The sequence below is a fragment of the Sabethes cyaneus genome, chromosome 1 (assembly GCF_943734655.1).
Source record: "Sabethes cyaneus chromosome 1, idSabCyanKW18_F2, whole genome shotgun sequence".
In the NCBI taxonomy this organism is placed as follows: domain Eukaryota; kingdom Metazoa; phylum Arthropoda; class Insecta; order Diptera; family Culicidae; genus Sabethes; species Sabethes cyaneus.
Window position 1 is genome coordinate 41,300,877 of NC_071353.1, and position 17,349 is coordinate 41,318,225.

The 17,349-nt window shown below is 43.3% G+C and overlaps 1 protein-coding gene across 1 annotated transcript in view; it reads right to left on the reverse strand.

Annotated features, from left to right (window-relative positions):
* LOC128732933 (dynein axonemal heavy chain 10) overlaps positions 1 to 17,349 on the reverse strand; it is a 254,416-nt gene that overhangs the window by 224,985 nt on the left and 12,082 nt on the right. The window contains 6 exon segments of the mRNA XM_053826409.1: positions 1,658 to 1,785; positions 2,947 to 3,058; positions 3,136 to 3,923; positions 3,986 to 4,109; positions 4,209 to 4,285; positions 17,044 to 17,082. Coding sequence (XP_053682384.1) covers positions 1,658 to 1,785; positions 2,947 to 3,058; positions 3,136 to 3,923; positions 3,986 to 4,109; positions 4,209 to 4,285; positions 17,044 to 17,082 — 1,268 coding nt within the window.

The following is a 17,349-nucleotide window of genomic DNA, read 5'->3' on the forward strand; positions in this document are numbered from 1 at the left end:
CAATCGTTCAGCACGGTAATTCATGAATGAATTGTATTGAAGGATAGACAACTGAGAAAGATAAACACTGACAGCAGCTCAGTAGTCATGTCCATGGACTAACAAATAAAAGAATACTACCAGGGGTAACACTGTATGCCACCTATAAGAGACAAATTTTCTAATATTGCCACAAAAAAAATATTATTGAGACATTATTAAAAGGAGCATAAGCGTAAGTCGCGTAAGAAGCGACTTTTGGCACATATCACGTAGAAAACATTTGTAAAAACGGCGTAGATTGCATAAAACAGGCTCGAAAAAAAAACTGCGTAAAACCTTAGATTATTAAAGGAACTAGATATGCCAGTCTTTGATTTCCTCTTTCATGAGTAAAAAGTATGCTATCAGCATTGTCTACTGGCGGCAGGGTTTACTAGACTATCATAGTTTTTGTATCGTCTTCTCATTTTACACATATGTTAGTGACAGATGATGTAGTCAAATGTGTGCCTATGAGTAGGGTTGCCAAGTTTGAAAATTACAAAAACCGGCCGGTCGGTCCTGCCTTCAAAAAATATGGGGGGGGGGGGAGGGGGATTGTGGCAGCATATTAGATTTGTCTGCAATGTGTAACGTGCGTTAGACAGTTTCCTGTGTAAATTATTAAAGATAGCTAGTTTTTGAGTGACAACTACTTGCTTCTGGCGCTAGTGGACAATTTAATGTATATTACTACCAGAAGCAAGGTATTATCACTGCAAAACTAGCTATCTTCAATGATCCACTGTTCAGGATTGGTAATAAATTTATCAGAAAATTTAACAAATCAGGCAAAAAGTACAAATCCGGCTTCATACGTCGGAAAACCGGCCTTTTTGCTGGATTGACCGGCCACCGGCTTTGCAAGTGAAAAACCGGTCGGGCCGGCCAAAAACCGGCCACTTGGCAACCCTACCTATGAGACCGCTATACGAGCACTATGACAGCATGACAGTTTAGCACACTCTCTTGCCGTCAGGAGCCATTTTACTGACGATTGAACCTGCAAAGAGTGGCGTATCTATGTTTTTAATATCTAAGGCAGCGGTTCCCAACCTTTTCCGGTTCGCGAACCCCCTGGCGGATTTCCCTGTACTATTCTGCAGCGAACTAAAGTTTTGGCGAACCCCCATTTGGGAAACGCTGATCTAAGGTAAAAAGCAACTTTTGGTTATCTCGATGAAGAGTAAACTCAAACAAATTTGAATTTATTACCCTTCATAAACCAAGTCAGAAACCCATCGAGTGCGACCACGCTTCTGGATCTCAAAAAAAAAACATATACGTTTTCTGAATCTGCAACTACAAAATCATTTCAATTGAAACTAATGCCTCCGAGTCAACCGAGCCAATCGGAGTTTTCAAAGTTGAATCAAAACCGGTATCATTCGAGTTTGCTTTCCTCGTTTGCCAGCAGCTGTGGCAATCGGTGCAGACTGCCGGAGCAATCAGTATCATTACTATCGGTTCAGATACAACTTCTCAACTTCCGCAATCTACCATCCCGCTCCACCGACCGTCGCCGTCGCTTTCTGCTTCGTCCGTCCGTCCGTCTGTCCGTCCATCCGAACCGAATATGGCTGTGGCTTCGGAAATGAAATTTACGAGGATGATTAGCAGTAACCTTTCAACTTACCAGCAGGTACTTTTGCACCATTGCCAAATGTTCGACATTGTCCCGGGCCAGCGAAAGGGTTTCCTTCAGGTTGTTAAACAGTGTCGGCCAAGCTTGCATTACGGTACTTTGGTTATCCTTCAGAGCATCTGTAAAGAGTTTTTGATTGTAATAAACAACAAGTTAAAAAAATATGTATACCATGATCAGGTTATGGCTGCTATCTATCAGAAATAAAGCAGTGAATTTCTACATGTTGGATGTTAAATGTTTCTATTTCTCTATTGACTGCCGGTGCGAAGTTTGTTGTTCCAAATCCCCATCGAACGAAACACACAGGTTATGTAAACAAACGGTCCGAACAAGACTCGGATCCTATGGGATTTACTCGAGTCGAGACCCAGAGTGAAGCTGATATCAAAAGAGGGTGCTCTGTATATTATTCTAACGCTCGGTGATTGAACAACAATGGCAGCCCTATTGCCGTTAGGTATAACAGAAGCGGAGACAACGATAAGGTACCTTTGGTAGGATTCAACCTCGCTATGCTATGCCTAAATGGAAACCGCATGCATCGCAGCACAGGTGTCTACGCACGAGTGCCGTACGCGGGTATGTGAATACCGGGACGAGTGTGTATTATCAAATTCGCACGTTTTGTTGGAGTGCAGTTCAATAGTGGGCTTTAGTTTGCAGTTTGTCCGACGGGGCAAAGTCCGGGCAATATTTCAGTTTATATTCCACTGAATTCATACAGCGCAACGATATGGTTTGGTTATATTGAGATTCTATAAGAATCTTAATTGACTGCTCATTTCTAAAAAATAGCTAGCAGTTTACGTTTAAATTTTTGTCTTTTCAAACCAGTTTGTACTCTTTCTTGAAAACTCTCAACTGAAGTGAAAGTTCAGCAAATGTACAAATTTCAGTTCAAAGCTGAAACGAATCAATCAAAATATCTAACTCTCGAACTGCTATGATTTAACTTGCCGGTATAGAGAGAGACAAATACATCGTCAATAACTGGCACCACCCTAGCGTAAATAAACGCTTCCCGTGCACACAGGCTGCCCGCCGGAAACCGCCGGTAAACATTATGGTGTGAAAATTCAAACACCCGGCTGAGTCAACCCTCGACTGCAGCCACCGTGTCCGAGCAGCAGGCGCTTTGTGGTTCCGGTGTAGCTCCGTTACTACGATCAACCCCGTGACACTGCCACGCACCACAATCGCTTGCTAGTTTTCGTTCGACGGTTGTAGAGAGGAGTGGAACAAACAAATCCGCACGGGCAACCGACTGGCCTACTTACCGAACACCTGAACAACGAACGGCGATTTTAATTGCTCGACGATAGAGTTGTACTCGAGCTCACGCGTTAGCCATAGGTTGTACTCTCCCATCGGAGTGTTTTCCTCCGGTTCCTGGGGAAAAGGCCAACAAAGATAAACAGATTATGAACCATTCGACTGAGTGAACCGAGCCGTGCAAGCAAACGTACCCGTTCCATTGATTCACGCAGGACCTTGCGAATGTAGAGCGACCAACCTTCGACAATTTCCTCTAGCTGCAGGGTGGTCAGCTCTTCGATTGTTGTTTTGGTGATGTCGACCTTGATTTTAAACTTGTCCTCGTCAACCGTGATGTACTCCTGGCCAGGCGCATTGTATTGCGTTGGCATTCCAAAATCGTACTGCACATGATCTATCGCCCAGTCAAGCACTTCGGTGAAAGTATTCAAGTTTTGGATCAGATTTTCTTTCATCGGACCATGTCTAACGGGTACGTTTCGTTGTTTCTCTCGATCAGATTCAATTTTCATATCGGCATATTCCAGCAGATTACTCCACTTTTCCGATGATGTCTCCTTAACTATCGTTTCGCTTTCGATCGTCGCTTCCGACAGTTTCGTTTGGGTGAGGTTCGATTCACTACTGGGAGTCTCGCTTAGGGACTGACCGCTTCCTATTTCGATTTGCGAATCATCCCCGAAAGCGCGCTGTGCCACCTTCTGAGCTTGGATCGCTTTCATCCGAAAGTCCGACGGCTTCGAGTAATCTATCAATGCAATACTGGCTCGACTTGTCGAGCGAGCTAAGTCTTCTTCCGTTTCTTCCTTTTCCGGTTTCGGGCGTTCCACGTTCGGCTCTCGGAACTGCAGTTCTACTGCCGGCTTAAAAACTCGCACCAACAAGTCTTTGAGGTTGTGAACCAAGGATCCTTTGACGCAACCCACTAGCACATAGCGTGGCATTTCCGCACAATATTCCTCGAACGTACGGAAGTTCGCTGTTAAGTAAAAATCCATCAAAATAGTGTTCGAATTTAAAAGGAGGGTAAATTATTCTTACGAATAGGAGTACTGTAACGTCGAATCACGTAGACATAGCGAATATCCGGATCCATCTTGTCCTCCGGAATAAGCCCGAAGCAAATATGCACAATGGGCGTCTTAATTGATGTCGATACCATTTTCTGTATACACGTGGTTTTTAAAACGAAAACAAAAAAAAATCAATCAGCATTCATACAAACTGCTCAAAAGAAACATGAATTCCCGCGAAAGCTACTTACCGTCACTTCAATGAGCTCATTATCGCCGGAAGCACCCGCTCCGAGGGCAGTTTCCGGACCGTGATCTTGGTCAGCATCTAATTAGAAACAGTAACGGGAGCGTAAAAAGAAATAGCGTCAGACTGGTCGGCACGGCTTTGGGAGCAGAGCAGAGCAGCATCGCAAAACACAAAAGGAAATAAAAGCACGCTCCTGAAGAGGTTGCACCCGTTGCGTTGTACCACGCGCGCGGCTGCTGGCTGCTGCGCCTGGTGGCAAGGGTCATTACAACGGTAATGAGGGTTTGCTGGAAATAAACGTACAACAATCTCGGACAGGGGTCCGGTCAGACAGCAGCAATGGCCATTGCAACAAAGATGCTGCTAATTGCTGGTTGGCTGTTCGTTTTCCGTTGCTGTTTATACTTGCTAAATGAGATTACAGTCTGTTTCTTCGCAAGTGCGGTTTCGTTTTTTTGCCTTTTCAGTCGAAGATTTTAAATAGCTTTAGAAATAAGTAATAATTTGTTATATTTTGTATGTGTATGTCCTCCCGGATCATTATGAAAAGCTTCAAAATTTGCACTGATGTTTTCAGAGATATTGCTGCATTGAAAAAGTCATTTCTTCCTATTGCAGAGCAATTTCAACGAAAAAAGTCCTATCAAAGCTTTAAAGTGCTCTGATTTTATTAAAATTTTCTGTAGGTATGTATTTATTCCTATTTGAAAAATTTCAGACACGTATATTTTAATTTGCTGCTTTCAGTACATCTTTCTGAGTAAGGATGGTCATTTTTGTCAACTTTTCTGTGGGTCACAAAAAAACAAAATAATTCAAACATATATTCCTGGAAAGCTCAATATCATATCCCCCGTTTGAAAAATTTAAATTCGGGGATGGATTGATGGATTGCGCACCTGTAGGCATAAAATAGATTCTACAGTGGTTCACAGCCTCTTCCCAAGTAACCAAAAGTTCCGATAAAAATGGATTTTTTTGGCTTAATCAGCTACCATGAATAGAATTCTATTCAGCTTAATTTTTGAGCAACTAACAGCACTTTCAAGTTTCAAATAGGAATGCTAAGCAACTTCCAAACAGAACTAGAAAGTTCACGAAAAGCTTTCCTAGGTCGCTGTATAGAACGCTGTTCAGCTCGAAAAAAACTTCAATAATCTCAAAATTAAAAAGATTGGTAAATTTCCACTTTTCCCTGTTTTTTCCATAACTAAACTTTTTGTTTTGGTTATTAATGATAAGCTTAGATCGAAAACCTAGATCAGAAGAATAATGATTGTTTATTAATATTAATTTATTTTCATAACTTGCCTCGGGTTTCGAACTCGAGTACTCCTCTCCATTGCTGAAATATGAGATCTGCATAAATTTCATCCGATGTACTGATTTCTCATTTACTGTAACATCAAGGACAGCCCCTGATTTCTTTTTGAACTTGAAAGTCATGATCAGAACTTGAAGTTCAGAAATAGTACTCGCAAAACTTCATCCGAACGTGACAGTTCAGAAAAAGTACGCGCGATACATTTTTTGGACTGGATGGTTCAAAAAAAGTACGCGCAAAACTTTATGTCGACTTGTGTACAGGTAAACGTCGAGTAACCAGGCATGTTAGAAAAAAGAAGGCTGACAATGAAGTGGTGGAGGGTGAATCTGCACCTGAATAAAGCTACATCCGTCAACAAGCAACATGGACTGATGAACAGGACAACAGTTGCAGTGATTTAGGATCTGAGTCGGATGCCGGTTCAGTCGTCGATTCATCTGATGGATTAGATCATACTGACTATTATCAACTTTTTTTTTGATAAATTTGAATTTGTTTTGTTTGAACTACATTTATTTTCTTTTAAAATACACTGTGAATTAATAGAACAAGCCATGATAATAAAATAAACAATTTCTTTTTATTATTTTAGAAAAATCCATTTTTTGTTTTAATACTGGAGCATAAATTTTACTATTCAATCAAAACACATTATGACGTTTCAGTGTCTGCGCCGAAGTTTCGCCTCAATTTCAAACTTTCAAATCGCATATTGTACTTTCAAGTCGCATATTGACCTTTCAAGTCGCATCATGAACTTTCAAGTTGCTATAAATATTAACGGTACTTTATTAGGAATATAGTTCGGTTCGGAATTTTAGTATAATGTTGTTCAGCAAGAAAGTTCTGCGGAACTAAATTTGAACCAAATAAGAACTCCCGAGTTCGTTTCTTAAGTGAAATCCGAACTTTTGGTTGCTCCTATTCGCGTTGACGAACGTAAGCTGCTGCCACCTCCAAAAGTTTACTGTAGGGGTGAAGCGGAATAGGGATTTCTTAAAGAGCGCAAGAGATCGAAACATTTTGGCAGATTTTCACCCACACGTACATACGGGCGGCTTGGTAAACGGCTGGATAATGCGGAATATAGACCCCATAGCGGTCGTTAGCCTCTTATCCAGCCACTCCGATCCCGACCTCCTCGTGGTACCAGCCGGAATACGAGCAACCTTAGCGGAGATCGGGTAACCAACCCCGGTGGAAACTAAGGTCGTATACTAACCGGGAAGGAGGTATAGTGAGTCTCGGCACTATAAGATGGCAGCCCCATCACGAGACTCGGTAGTGTTGCCCCAGTACGGCTACACACCTAAACAACACAAACTAACAACATTCAAGCATATACGGAATATTCGGCATCGACCTAGGCGACGGAATAAGGACAACGAATGGAGGCTCGGGACTTGGAACTGCAGATCGCTAAATTTCGCAGGTTGCGAGCGGGTGCTGATTGAACAGCTGGAACCCCGCAAACTCGGCATCGTAGCTCTGCAGGAAATCTGTCGCAAAGGAGAGAAGGTATGGAAGATCCGTGGCGGAAAGGCCCAGTTTTACCAGAGCGGTGGCGCTACCAACGAACTGGGGACGGGCTTTGTAGTGTTGGGTGGAATGCAGAATCGCGTGATTGATTGGAAGGCGATCAACGAGAGAATGTGTGTATTGAGGATAAAGGGCCGTCTCTTCAATTATAGCATCATTAACGTGCACTGCCCGCACGAAGGTAGACCCGACGATGAGAAAGAAGCGTTCTACGCGAGGCTGGAGGCAACGTACGACAGCTGCTCGTCACAGGACATCAAGATCGTCATCGGGGATATGAACGCCCAGGTTGGTAGGGAAGAAATGTATAGACCGGTGGTAGGACCCCATAGTCTGCACACCGACACAAACGATAACGGCCAACGATGTATAAACTTCGCAGCTTCCCGAGGCCTGGTGATCCGAAGCACCTTTTACCCGCGCAAGGATATCCACAAAGCCACCTGGAGATCACCTGACCAACGCACAATGAACCAAATTGACCACGTTCTCATAGAGGGCCGGTTTTTCTCTAACATCACGAACGTACGTTCCCGTCGGGGTGCGGATATTGATTCTGACCACTACCTAGTAGCAGTACATGTGCGCTCAAAGCTGTCCACCGTATACCGGACACGTCAAAGCCGCCCTCCTCGGCTGAACATCAGGCAGCTAGACAACCCACAAGCTGCCGAGAACTACGCGCGAGTACTGAATGAGGCACTGCCTTCTTCCGAGGAGTTAGGTGCTTCAAACCTCGAAGACGGTTGGGGCAGAATACGCTCGGCCATCGGAGAGGCCGCTACCGCGGCACTAGGTTTTGAAACTCGGAGTACACAAAATGATTGGTTTGATGGGGAATGCCAACAAGCGGTGGAAGAGAAAAAAAAATGCTTGGAGAAATTATCTAAGTATTGCCACTAGAGAGAACCTGGCCAAGTACCGACGAGTTAGGAACCAGTTGACCACGATCCTGAGGAGAAAAAAGCGCCAAAAGGAGGACAGAGATCGTGAAGAATTAGAGCAACTATTCCGAGCTAATGACACGCGCAAGTTTTATGAGATGGTGAACCAAACTCGAAAGGGCTTCACACCGAAACCTGACATGTGCAGGGACGAGGGAGGGAATCTAATTACAAACGAGCGCGGGGTGGTCGACAGGTGGAAGCAGTTCTTCGATGAACACCTCAATGGCGAAGTCGCAGAAGGAGGCGGAACGGAAATTAACCTAGGAGCGCCCATGGAAGATAGTGATGTCCTAGCACCTGATCTCCAAGAAGCCAAACAAGAAATCAGGCTGCTGAAGACCAATAAAGCCGCTGGGAAGGACCGCCTACCGGCAGAGCTTTATAAACATGACGGAGAAACGCTAGCAAAGGCTCTACACTGGGTTATTTCGAGGATTTGGGAGGAGGAAAAGCATACGATACAGTCGATCGAGACAAGTTATGGCAGATAATGCACGAATACGGTTTTCCGGACAAACTGACGCGACTGATCAGAGCTACATTGGATCGAGTGATGTGTTTCGTACGCATCTCTGGGACACTCTCGAGTCACTTCGAGACGCGACGAGGGTTGAGACAAGGTGACGGTCTATCCTGCATGGTGTTCAACATCGCTCTTGAGGGGGTGATCCGACGAGCGGGCATCGAAACGAGAGGCACGATTTTTACCAAGAGTAGCCAACTTCTAGGCTTTGCGGATGACTTCGATATCATTGCCAGGAACTTTGCGACGGCGGAGGCAATCTACGCCAGACTTAAAGTGGAGTCTAGGAGAATTGGGCTGAAAATAAATGCGTCGAAGACCAAATACATGAAAGGAACAGGCTCAAAGGAAACAAATGCGTGCCTCCCACGGACGGTAACCGTTGACGGCGACGAACTAGAAGTGATAGAGGAGTTCGTGTATTTGGGATCGCTGGTGACCGCGGACAACAACACTAGTAAGGAGATCCAGCGGCGCATCCAAGCGGGAAATCGGGCCTACTTTGCCCTTCGTAAAACGCTACGATCAGGAAGCATACGCCGCCGCACGAAGCAAACAATGTACAAACCCCTTATTAGACCGGTAGTTCTTTATGTACTTGAAGCCGTGACGCTGCTTACGGAGGACATACGCGCCCTTGCCGTGTTTGAGCGGAAAGTGCTGCGGACGACATTTGGCGGAGTACAAACTGAAAGCGGAGAGTGGCGGAGGCGTATGAATCACGAGCTACAGGCACTGCTTGGGGAGACTCCCATCGTACATCTAGCGAAAGTTAGCAGGCTACGGTGGGCCGGACACGTCGTAAGGATGCCGGACGACTGTGCGACGAAAATAGTCCTCTTCAACAACTCCACCGGCACCAGGAACAGGGGGGCCCAACGTGCACGATGGCTCGACCAGGTCGAGAGCGATTTGCGACTTCTGAGACGACTAGGAAAGACCAAGACCGAGTTGAATGGAGACGAGTGTTTGAATCAGCACGAGCCGCACGTTCAGAGATGGAACCATCTATCTACCAGAGCTGCGGCAACACACACGAGCTGGGTCGAGCTAGCATAGTGACAGGTGAGATACGGAAACGTGTTATTAGGTGGTGACCAATCAATTCTCGTAAGTGCAGGTTGAGAATCAAGGGTCGGTTCTTCAACATAAGCATCATCAACGTACACAGCCCTCACCTTAGAAGTACCGATGACGACAAGGAGAAATTCTACCCGCAGTTTGAGCGTAAATACGGCCGCTGTCCAAAATACGATATCAAGATCGTCATCGGGGATTTCAATGCTTAGGTCGGCTAGGAGGAGGAAAACAAACCGGTCATTGGAGGGTTCAGCGCACACCCGTTGAGCAACAAAATGGGCTTAGGACTTATCAACTTTGCCGCCATTCTCCAGTCGCCCCTAACAACCGCTGTTCTAGCATCCTTGTCAACAGCGCTCATCCAACGGGTACGGGGTCTGCCTCGAAGTCGTCGGCCTCTGTCGGGTTCTCTGCTAAATATTGTTTTCGCTGGTCTCTCATCCGGCATCCTTGCTACATGGCCAGCCCATTGTAGCCGGCCGTATTTTAGTCGCTTCACAATATCCGCATCTTCGTACACTTGGTATATTTCATGATTCATGCGCCTGCGCCACACTCCTTCGTCCAATATGCCACCAAGAATTGATCGCAGGATCTTACGCTCGAAAACGCCAAGAGCTCGTCGGTCGTTCTCTTTCAACGTCCACGCTTCGTGGCCGTAGAGTACTACCGGGAGGATTAGCGTCTTATAGAGCGAGAGTTTTGTACGGAGTTGTAGGCTACAGGACCTTAACTGGCTACGTATTCCGTAGAAGGCCCTGTTGGCAGCCGCAATCCGCCTTTTTACTTCACGGCTCACATCATTGTCACATGTCACTAACGTACCAAGGTAAACAAATTCGTCGACCACTTCAAAGGTATCTCCATCTATCACCACCGCAGTTCCAACACCCGAAGGGCTACCACGCTCTCTACCAGTCACCATATACTTTATTTTGGTAGAATTTGTGATAAACCCAATCCTCGCAGCTTCCTCCTTAAGATGCGTGTACGCTTCTTCCACAGCTCTACGGTTAACACCGATGATATCGATGTCGTCCGCGAACTCTAGGAGCATATGAGATTTCGTGATGATGGCACCGCTTCTCTGCACGCCGGCCCTTCGAATAGCACCTTCCAATGCAATGTTGAACAGCAAGTTCGATAGTCCGTCACCTTGCTTCAAACCATCTAACGTTACAAACGAGTCCGATGTCTCACCCGCTATCCTGACGCTTGATTTTGAATCATCAAGGGTAGCACATATCAGCCTTGATGTCTATAAACAAATGATGAGTCTGCAAGTTGAATTCCCGGAATTTATCGAGGATCTGTCGCAAGGTGAACATTTGGTCCGTCGTGGAGCGTCCCTCTCGAAAACCGCACTGGTATTCGCCAATAAAGGTTTCTTGCAACGTCCTCAGTCTGAGAAATAGGATGCGGGAGAAAATTTTGTATACAGAATTGAGGAGAGTAATGCCTCGATAATTGCTGCATTCGAGTCGATGACCCTTTTTGTAAAATGGGCATATGAGAATTTCCAACCAGTCCGTAGGTAACTCCTCCTCAGTTTATACCTTTAGTATAACCTAATGGATTGCACAACACAGCCGTTCGCTCCCGACTGTCATAAGTTCGGCGGGGATGCCGTACTTTCCAGCTACTTTTCTGTTTTTTAGCTCTCTCGCTGCTTTCCTAACCTCGTCCAAAGTTGGTGGATCCACAGCTTGTCCATCATCCTCAAACGTTATCCTGTTTCTGTTGACCGTTCCATTTTGTTCACCATTCAACATTGTATCGAAATGTTGTTTCCAACGCCTAGCCACCTCCGATCTTTCGGTAATCAGGTTCCCTTCCCTGTCGTTGCACATAACAGGCGTTGGCACGGTCCGGTTCCTGATTACGTTGATCGCATTAAAGAAGCTTCTCGTATCGTGGCTCTCGCAGCAATTCTCCGTCTCCAAAGCCCCTATCGAGGACGGTTGGAACACCATCAAAACTGCTAGTGGTGTAGAGCCCAAGTAACAACGGTTTTATTACACTCTTATGATGGTTTTTGTGACCAAAATTGGTCATAAATACCATTGTAAGAGTGTAATAAAGCACAAATTGTTACTGGGCGGAAAGCTCCATCGGGCATGTGGCACGCAATCAACGGAACGATTGCTTCAACGATAAATGTAGGAGGATGATGGATGAGGAAAATGCTGCTCGGGAAGCCAAAATGCGCAATGCCACACATCAGAACGCGGCAAGACACAAACAGAAGAAGCACCTTCTTCACTGCACCAGTGAAACCAAACCTTCCGACAGAACAGTGCTACATGAAAGAACAGGAGAGTGCAAAATTGTAGCGGTTGCATCGTTCTCAGGAAACGTGAAAGTTCTACCAGAAGTTGAAAGTTTGTGCCGCGAGCCGAAATATGTCGAGATAATGGCAGCATTTTGACGGATGATCGGGAGGTGACCGAAGGGTGGACAGCACTTCGATGAATACCTGAATGACGACCAGGCGGAGAACAAAGGCGGCGGAGAAAGCAATTTCGACGGTGCAACAAACGAAGAAGTGGTAGTCACCCCAACGATAGACGAAGTTAAGGAGGCCATCATGCAGCTAAGAAATCGTTTGGGAAAGGTTGCATCGGAGCAGAATCAAAATGGAACCAGAGAAGCTGGCCACTTATCTACACCGGCTAATTGTTATGATTTGGCAGACAGAACAGCTACCGGAGGAGTGGAATGATGGGGTTATCTGCCAATCTATAGAAGGGCGAAAAGTTGCACAATGAGAACTATCGAGCAATCTCCGTTCTCAATGCCACCTACAAAGTGCTATCCCAAATCATTTTCCGTCGTCTATAACCGTCTTCTTTGAAGGACGGTCAAAAATGCATCAAATATTTACACTGCGACAGATCCTTCAAAAGGGTCGTGAATACCAAGTTCCCACGTATCATTTGTTCGTTGACTTCAAAGCCGCATATGATACCATCAACCGAAATGATCTTTGGAAAATCAAACTGATTCAATCTACGATGGATAGCACACAGTACTGTGTTCAGATCTCGAGTAGATTGTCGAGTTCATTCGAATCACACAGAGGGCTTCGTCAAGGTGATGGTCTCTCTTGCGTAGTGTTCAACATAGCGCTACAAGGTGTTATGAACTGAGTAGAGTGTGGGCACGATCTTCAACAAATCCAGTCAACTGGTCTGCTTTGCCAATGACATAGTTGTTATCCTGTACAATCGCTTATTGGAGCGGTTGTTCTCTGCGAGTATGAAACGTGGATAATGCTGGAAGACCTGCGAGTGCTCGGATTTTTCAAAAGACAATCTTCAGCGGCGTACAGTAGAACGGGACTTTAGCAGGCCCCTCACCACCCTTCCTTCGTGATGAATTCTATGTTATCCCGATATGGTCTATTGCCAGTGCAAAAACGAGACCCCTATAGTTAAATAAATGCACTGGTTATCTGCGCCAGGGATGGCTATAATTGGGGACAGCGCTGTCATGTGGAACGAGGTGGATAAAGTAGAGAAAAGTATTGAAGGAAGTGTAGTCAATTGAAATTCAATAAGCATATCGCTCACTCAATAACGATTATAGCCAAAATACGGGTTAGACAGCAAACACCCGGATGATATCACAATAAATCAAACCATACTGGTCGCAGTGATGAGTCCCTGCAGGAAAAAAGGTGAACGGGGCTTGGAGACGGACGATAAACCATGAACACATGCAGATCTATGGCGAACCCAGTAATCAAAAAATGGCTAAAGCTGGGCGGACACAATGGGCAGGGTGTACTGCAAGAATGCCGCACAACTACCCTGCAAAGATGATATTCACTTCAAATCCGGTAGGAACAAGGTGACCAGGGGCTCAGCGAGCAAGATAGTTAGACCAGGTGGAGCGAGATCTGGCGGAAAACACACGGAATACATCTGCGGAATTGGAGAGCGGTAGCCCACAACCGAGTAAATTTAAGAAACTTAGTTCATCAGGCTATGTCTTAGAACGGCGAGACAACTAAAGGGAAGACAGAAGGACGAGAAACGTAAATATGAATGTACAGTGACAGGCATAAAAAAGCCCACCTTGGATGTTTAGAAACTTTTTTCAATTTCTAGACTATTTTATAAAAAAACTACTACCGCAATTTTATAGAATTGAAGATAGAATTAACAAAAGCGTAAGCAAACCGAGTGAGGGTTGATTTTCCTATGTTGATCTAGTAAAAACTAACTCTCCCCCGTTTTGTTTACATTTGCGATATTCGCGCTTTTGTTAATTCTATCTAGAATTGTTTGTCAACTACCGTGAACCCCCGGTCGTTTGACCGTTTTTAATTTGAACACTTTTTAATTTGAGTCCCGCTGGTTTGCACGACGTGCAAATTAAAAATGGTTCAAATGTCATTCTCAACATGACATCTTTTGCTTATGCAGACAATGCACAGAAACACGATTTGTTCGTACCAATCTAGCGTGCTTAAACAGTTTCACATTCCGTTTCCCAACGATTACGATAGACATCCGATCGGAGAATAAAATATTCGCTGCTAGCAACAGCCAACTAAATCAAATGACCAAAACAATAACAAAAAGCAGGGTGGCCAGTTCATACATGTTACAGCATAAGGTTGCCAGTTGTTCAAATAAAAAACTAACTCCTTTAGTTTGCATGACGAATCGCTCAAACGAACGGGGGTCCACGGTATTACTCCTTCAAGTAATTAACAAGTGTTGTCATTTTTGTCAGATTTTGTTTACTCCCTTACATGACTTCTTGAATGTGTGCAAATATGCATTGACAAAAATAAATTCCCATACCCAAAAAATAATATTAAAATCCCTCGAAACTTTTCAGTAACCCCTCGTTTCATCATGTTATGACAACTAGGGCTTGCGACGTTATTTACAACTTTTTTAAGTGTTTAATTGACGCGATATAATCAAAGTGTTGTTTGCGTTGGAATATAAAAGTCGAATATTTTTGTCTATACACAAAGAGTTTTTAACCAAATTAAAATGGGTAAAAAAAGAAACAACATGCAAGTCTGAATTCTTGTTGTTCAGGATCATTTGTCGCAGATTTCACAGCGGAAGATTGCAGAGAAGTTCGGAATAAGCCGCCCAAGTAACAATATGAGTTTTATTGTACTCTTATAGCGGTTCTCGTGACCAATTTTGATCTTAAATGCCATCATAAGAGTGTAATAAAACCCAAATTGTTACTTTGGTGTAGGCTTATGGTTTTCTTGCTGACAGATCCGGAAGAGGCCATCGCACAGTGGCGCCAGTCAGAACAAAACTGAGACAAAACTGATAAAATTGGTAAAGTAATATGGAACTTGCATATTTTGTATATAACTGTGAACCAAATTGACTACTATAACTTAAAGTTTACAAATATTTAAAAAAATCAATAATTAGGGTGTCTCTAAAATAATTTTCCAAGAAAAGTTTTATAACTACTTGAAGTATTTTTTTCTATTTTGTGTTTTTTGCATTGGGCTAATTAGGCGAAGTAGTAATGACCTTGTAACACTCAGCAATCCATAACGTTGAGCCATATTTAAAAATAAATTTTGAATTTTAAAAATAGCATTTTCTCCAGCCAATAACCATGGTTATTCACTAAAATTTGAATATCAAAGTGTCACTTCTGCTCTGCTGACCTGGTACTAACCTTTAGCTGCTAAATGCTCAAAGATTTTCTTTAAAAATATCTATAATAGTATTGCTAGAAGTAATTACAAAGCGGAATTGCATAAAAACACATGGTTCTAAAAAATTCAATATTTTTAGTCTTTGCGCAAATCTGCGCAAAATGCGGATATGATTTTTGGAAAGTAGACTAAATTCTACATAAAATATGAAAAAATGACGGTTACCTTCCGTTCCCAAAAAAAGATACTCAACTTTGAAAATGCGAAGTCACTTGTGTGTTATTATTTTGAGATTTGAAGCAAATATATTTTAGAGTGTACTTGATTTTCGTCAATCTGCAAAATAAGGTGCTAATCTATAACCATTTCAATACCAAATCACGTTTTCTTTGTATGCAAATACCTAACAGGATACGATTAAACACAGTTTTTTGAAACTAGCGTTGAATGAAAAATAATGGAAGTTGTCACACAAACTTCAGATTCAAAAAATTCTCTAAAAAGTTGTATCATTCCCAGTGTTCTGAAATTTTGGAATATAGTTATTTAGTCTGTCTACTTTCATAGAAAAATAATACTTCATGGAAAACTTCAACTCCATTTTGATTGTTTTGTCCCAGTATTTTCCACTGTGCATCGTCGAGAGATAGCCGAACGGATCAACGAATTATCCGGAAAGTGAAGAAATATCCAAAAATATTAATCAAGGCATTCAGGAAAATCTCTCATTGGTGGTATCGACCAGAACAGTATACCGCAGATTAGCTGAGCATATGGTGTCAAGAGCAGATTCATGCCTGGAAACAACAATATCAATCAAACCCAAAGATTTTTGGAAAAAAGTACTTTGGACTGACGAATCCGAAATTAGCGCTTTTCAACAAGAAGCGGCGTGAAAGAGTATGGCGGAAGAATTGTAGGAACGTCATTTACAGGCTACAGTCAAGCACGGAGGAGGCAATGTAATGATGCGGGGATGCTTTTCCTGGGCTGGTGTTGGAAACTGGTGCGAATTCACGAAATCATGACAGCAGATATCTACATTGACAGTCCCTCAAGGACAACCTGAAGGAATCGCTTCGAAAAACTAGTCAGCGAAACAGCTTCGTTTTCCAACAGGACAACGATCCGAAGCGTATTGCTACGAAGCCCAAAGCCTATTTCCGTTCACGCAAAATAAAACCTCTTGAATGGCCACCACAAAGTCCTGATCTCAACCCGATTGAGAACTTGTGGGTCATTCTCGTCAATAAAGTGGTGAAAGACTGTGTCGCTAATAAGGACACTTATTTCACTAAATATTGATGCTTTTAACTTTTTCGCTTTTGCGCTCAATTAGCAAATAAGAAAAAATTATTTTACCAATGTTCTAGGAATGACATAGGTTCTACTTTTTTTTATAATTTTTCATCACCGTGAAAATCTTCGGGAGGAACTTTTCCTGTGGAAAGAGGCGAACCAGCCGCAGGTTGAAAACCTCTCAAATATAGAATAGAAAAAAAACTTTTCCTAATCGTTATATTTCCCAGATTGCGAAGGCAATTTTAGTACGTTCTCATACAAAAATTTGTTCTGCGATGCTTGATTCAAGAGTTATGGTATATGCTCCAGTAATGGATCATTGAAGATAGCAAGTTTTGGAGTGGTAAAACCTGCTTCTGGCGCTAGTGTATATGGACGATTAAATGTTAAAAAGATTAACTAATAGTAAGTTTTAAAGATCTCTTCAGAAGCGCATTTTTTCTAAAATCATTCACTTATACTCACTATCTTTCTTAGTCTTCTTCGGTTTTGCTTTCTTCTTTCCTGTGGTATAAAACATAGAAAAAGTGGTTAGAAATAGATAACCTTTTTTTCAAGCAACTATTAGGGATCAACTTTCGAACAAACTTAAAACTAACTTCTCACAAACTAGCTTACCGGCATCCTCTGTATCGTCGGCTAGACCTGTCAAATAAATTACAAACGAGAACATGTTAAATAGGTTTCGAATCCGGCACCAGATTCGACATCATGTATACCACTCGTGACTCGAATGGCAGACCAGAATTGCCGTAATGGAAATGCAGCAAT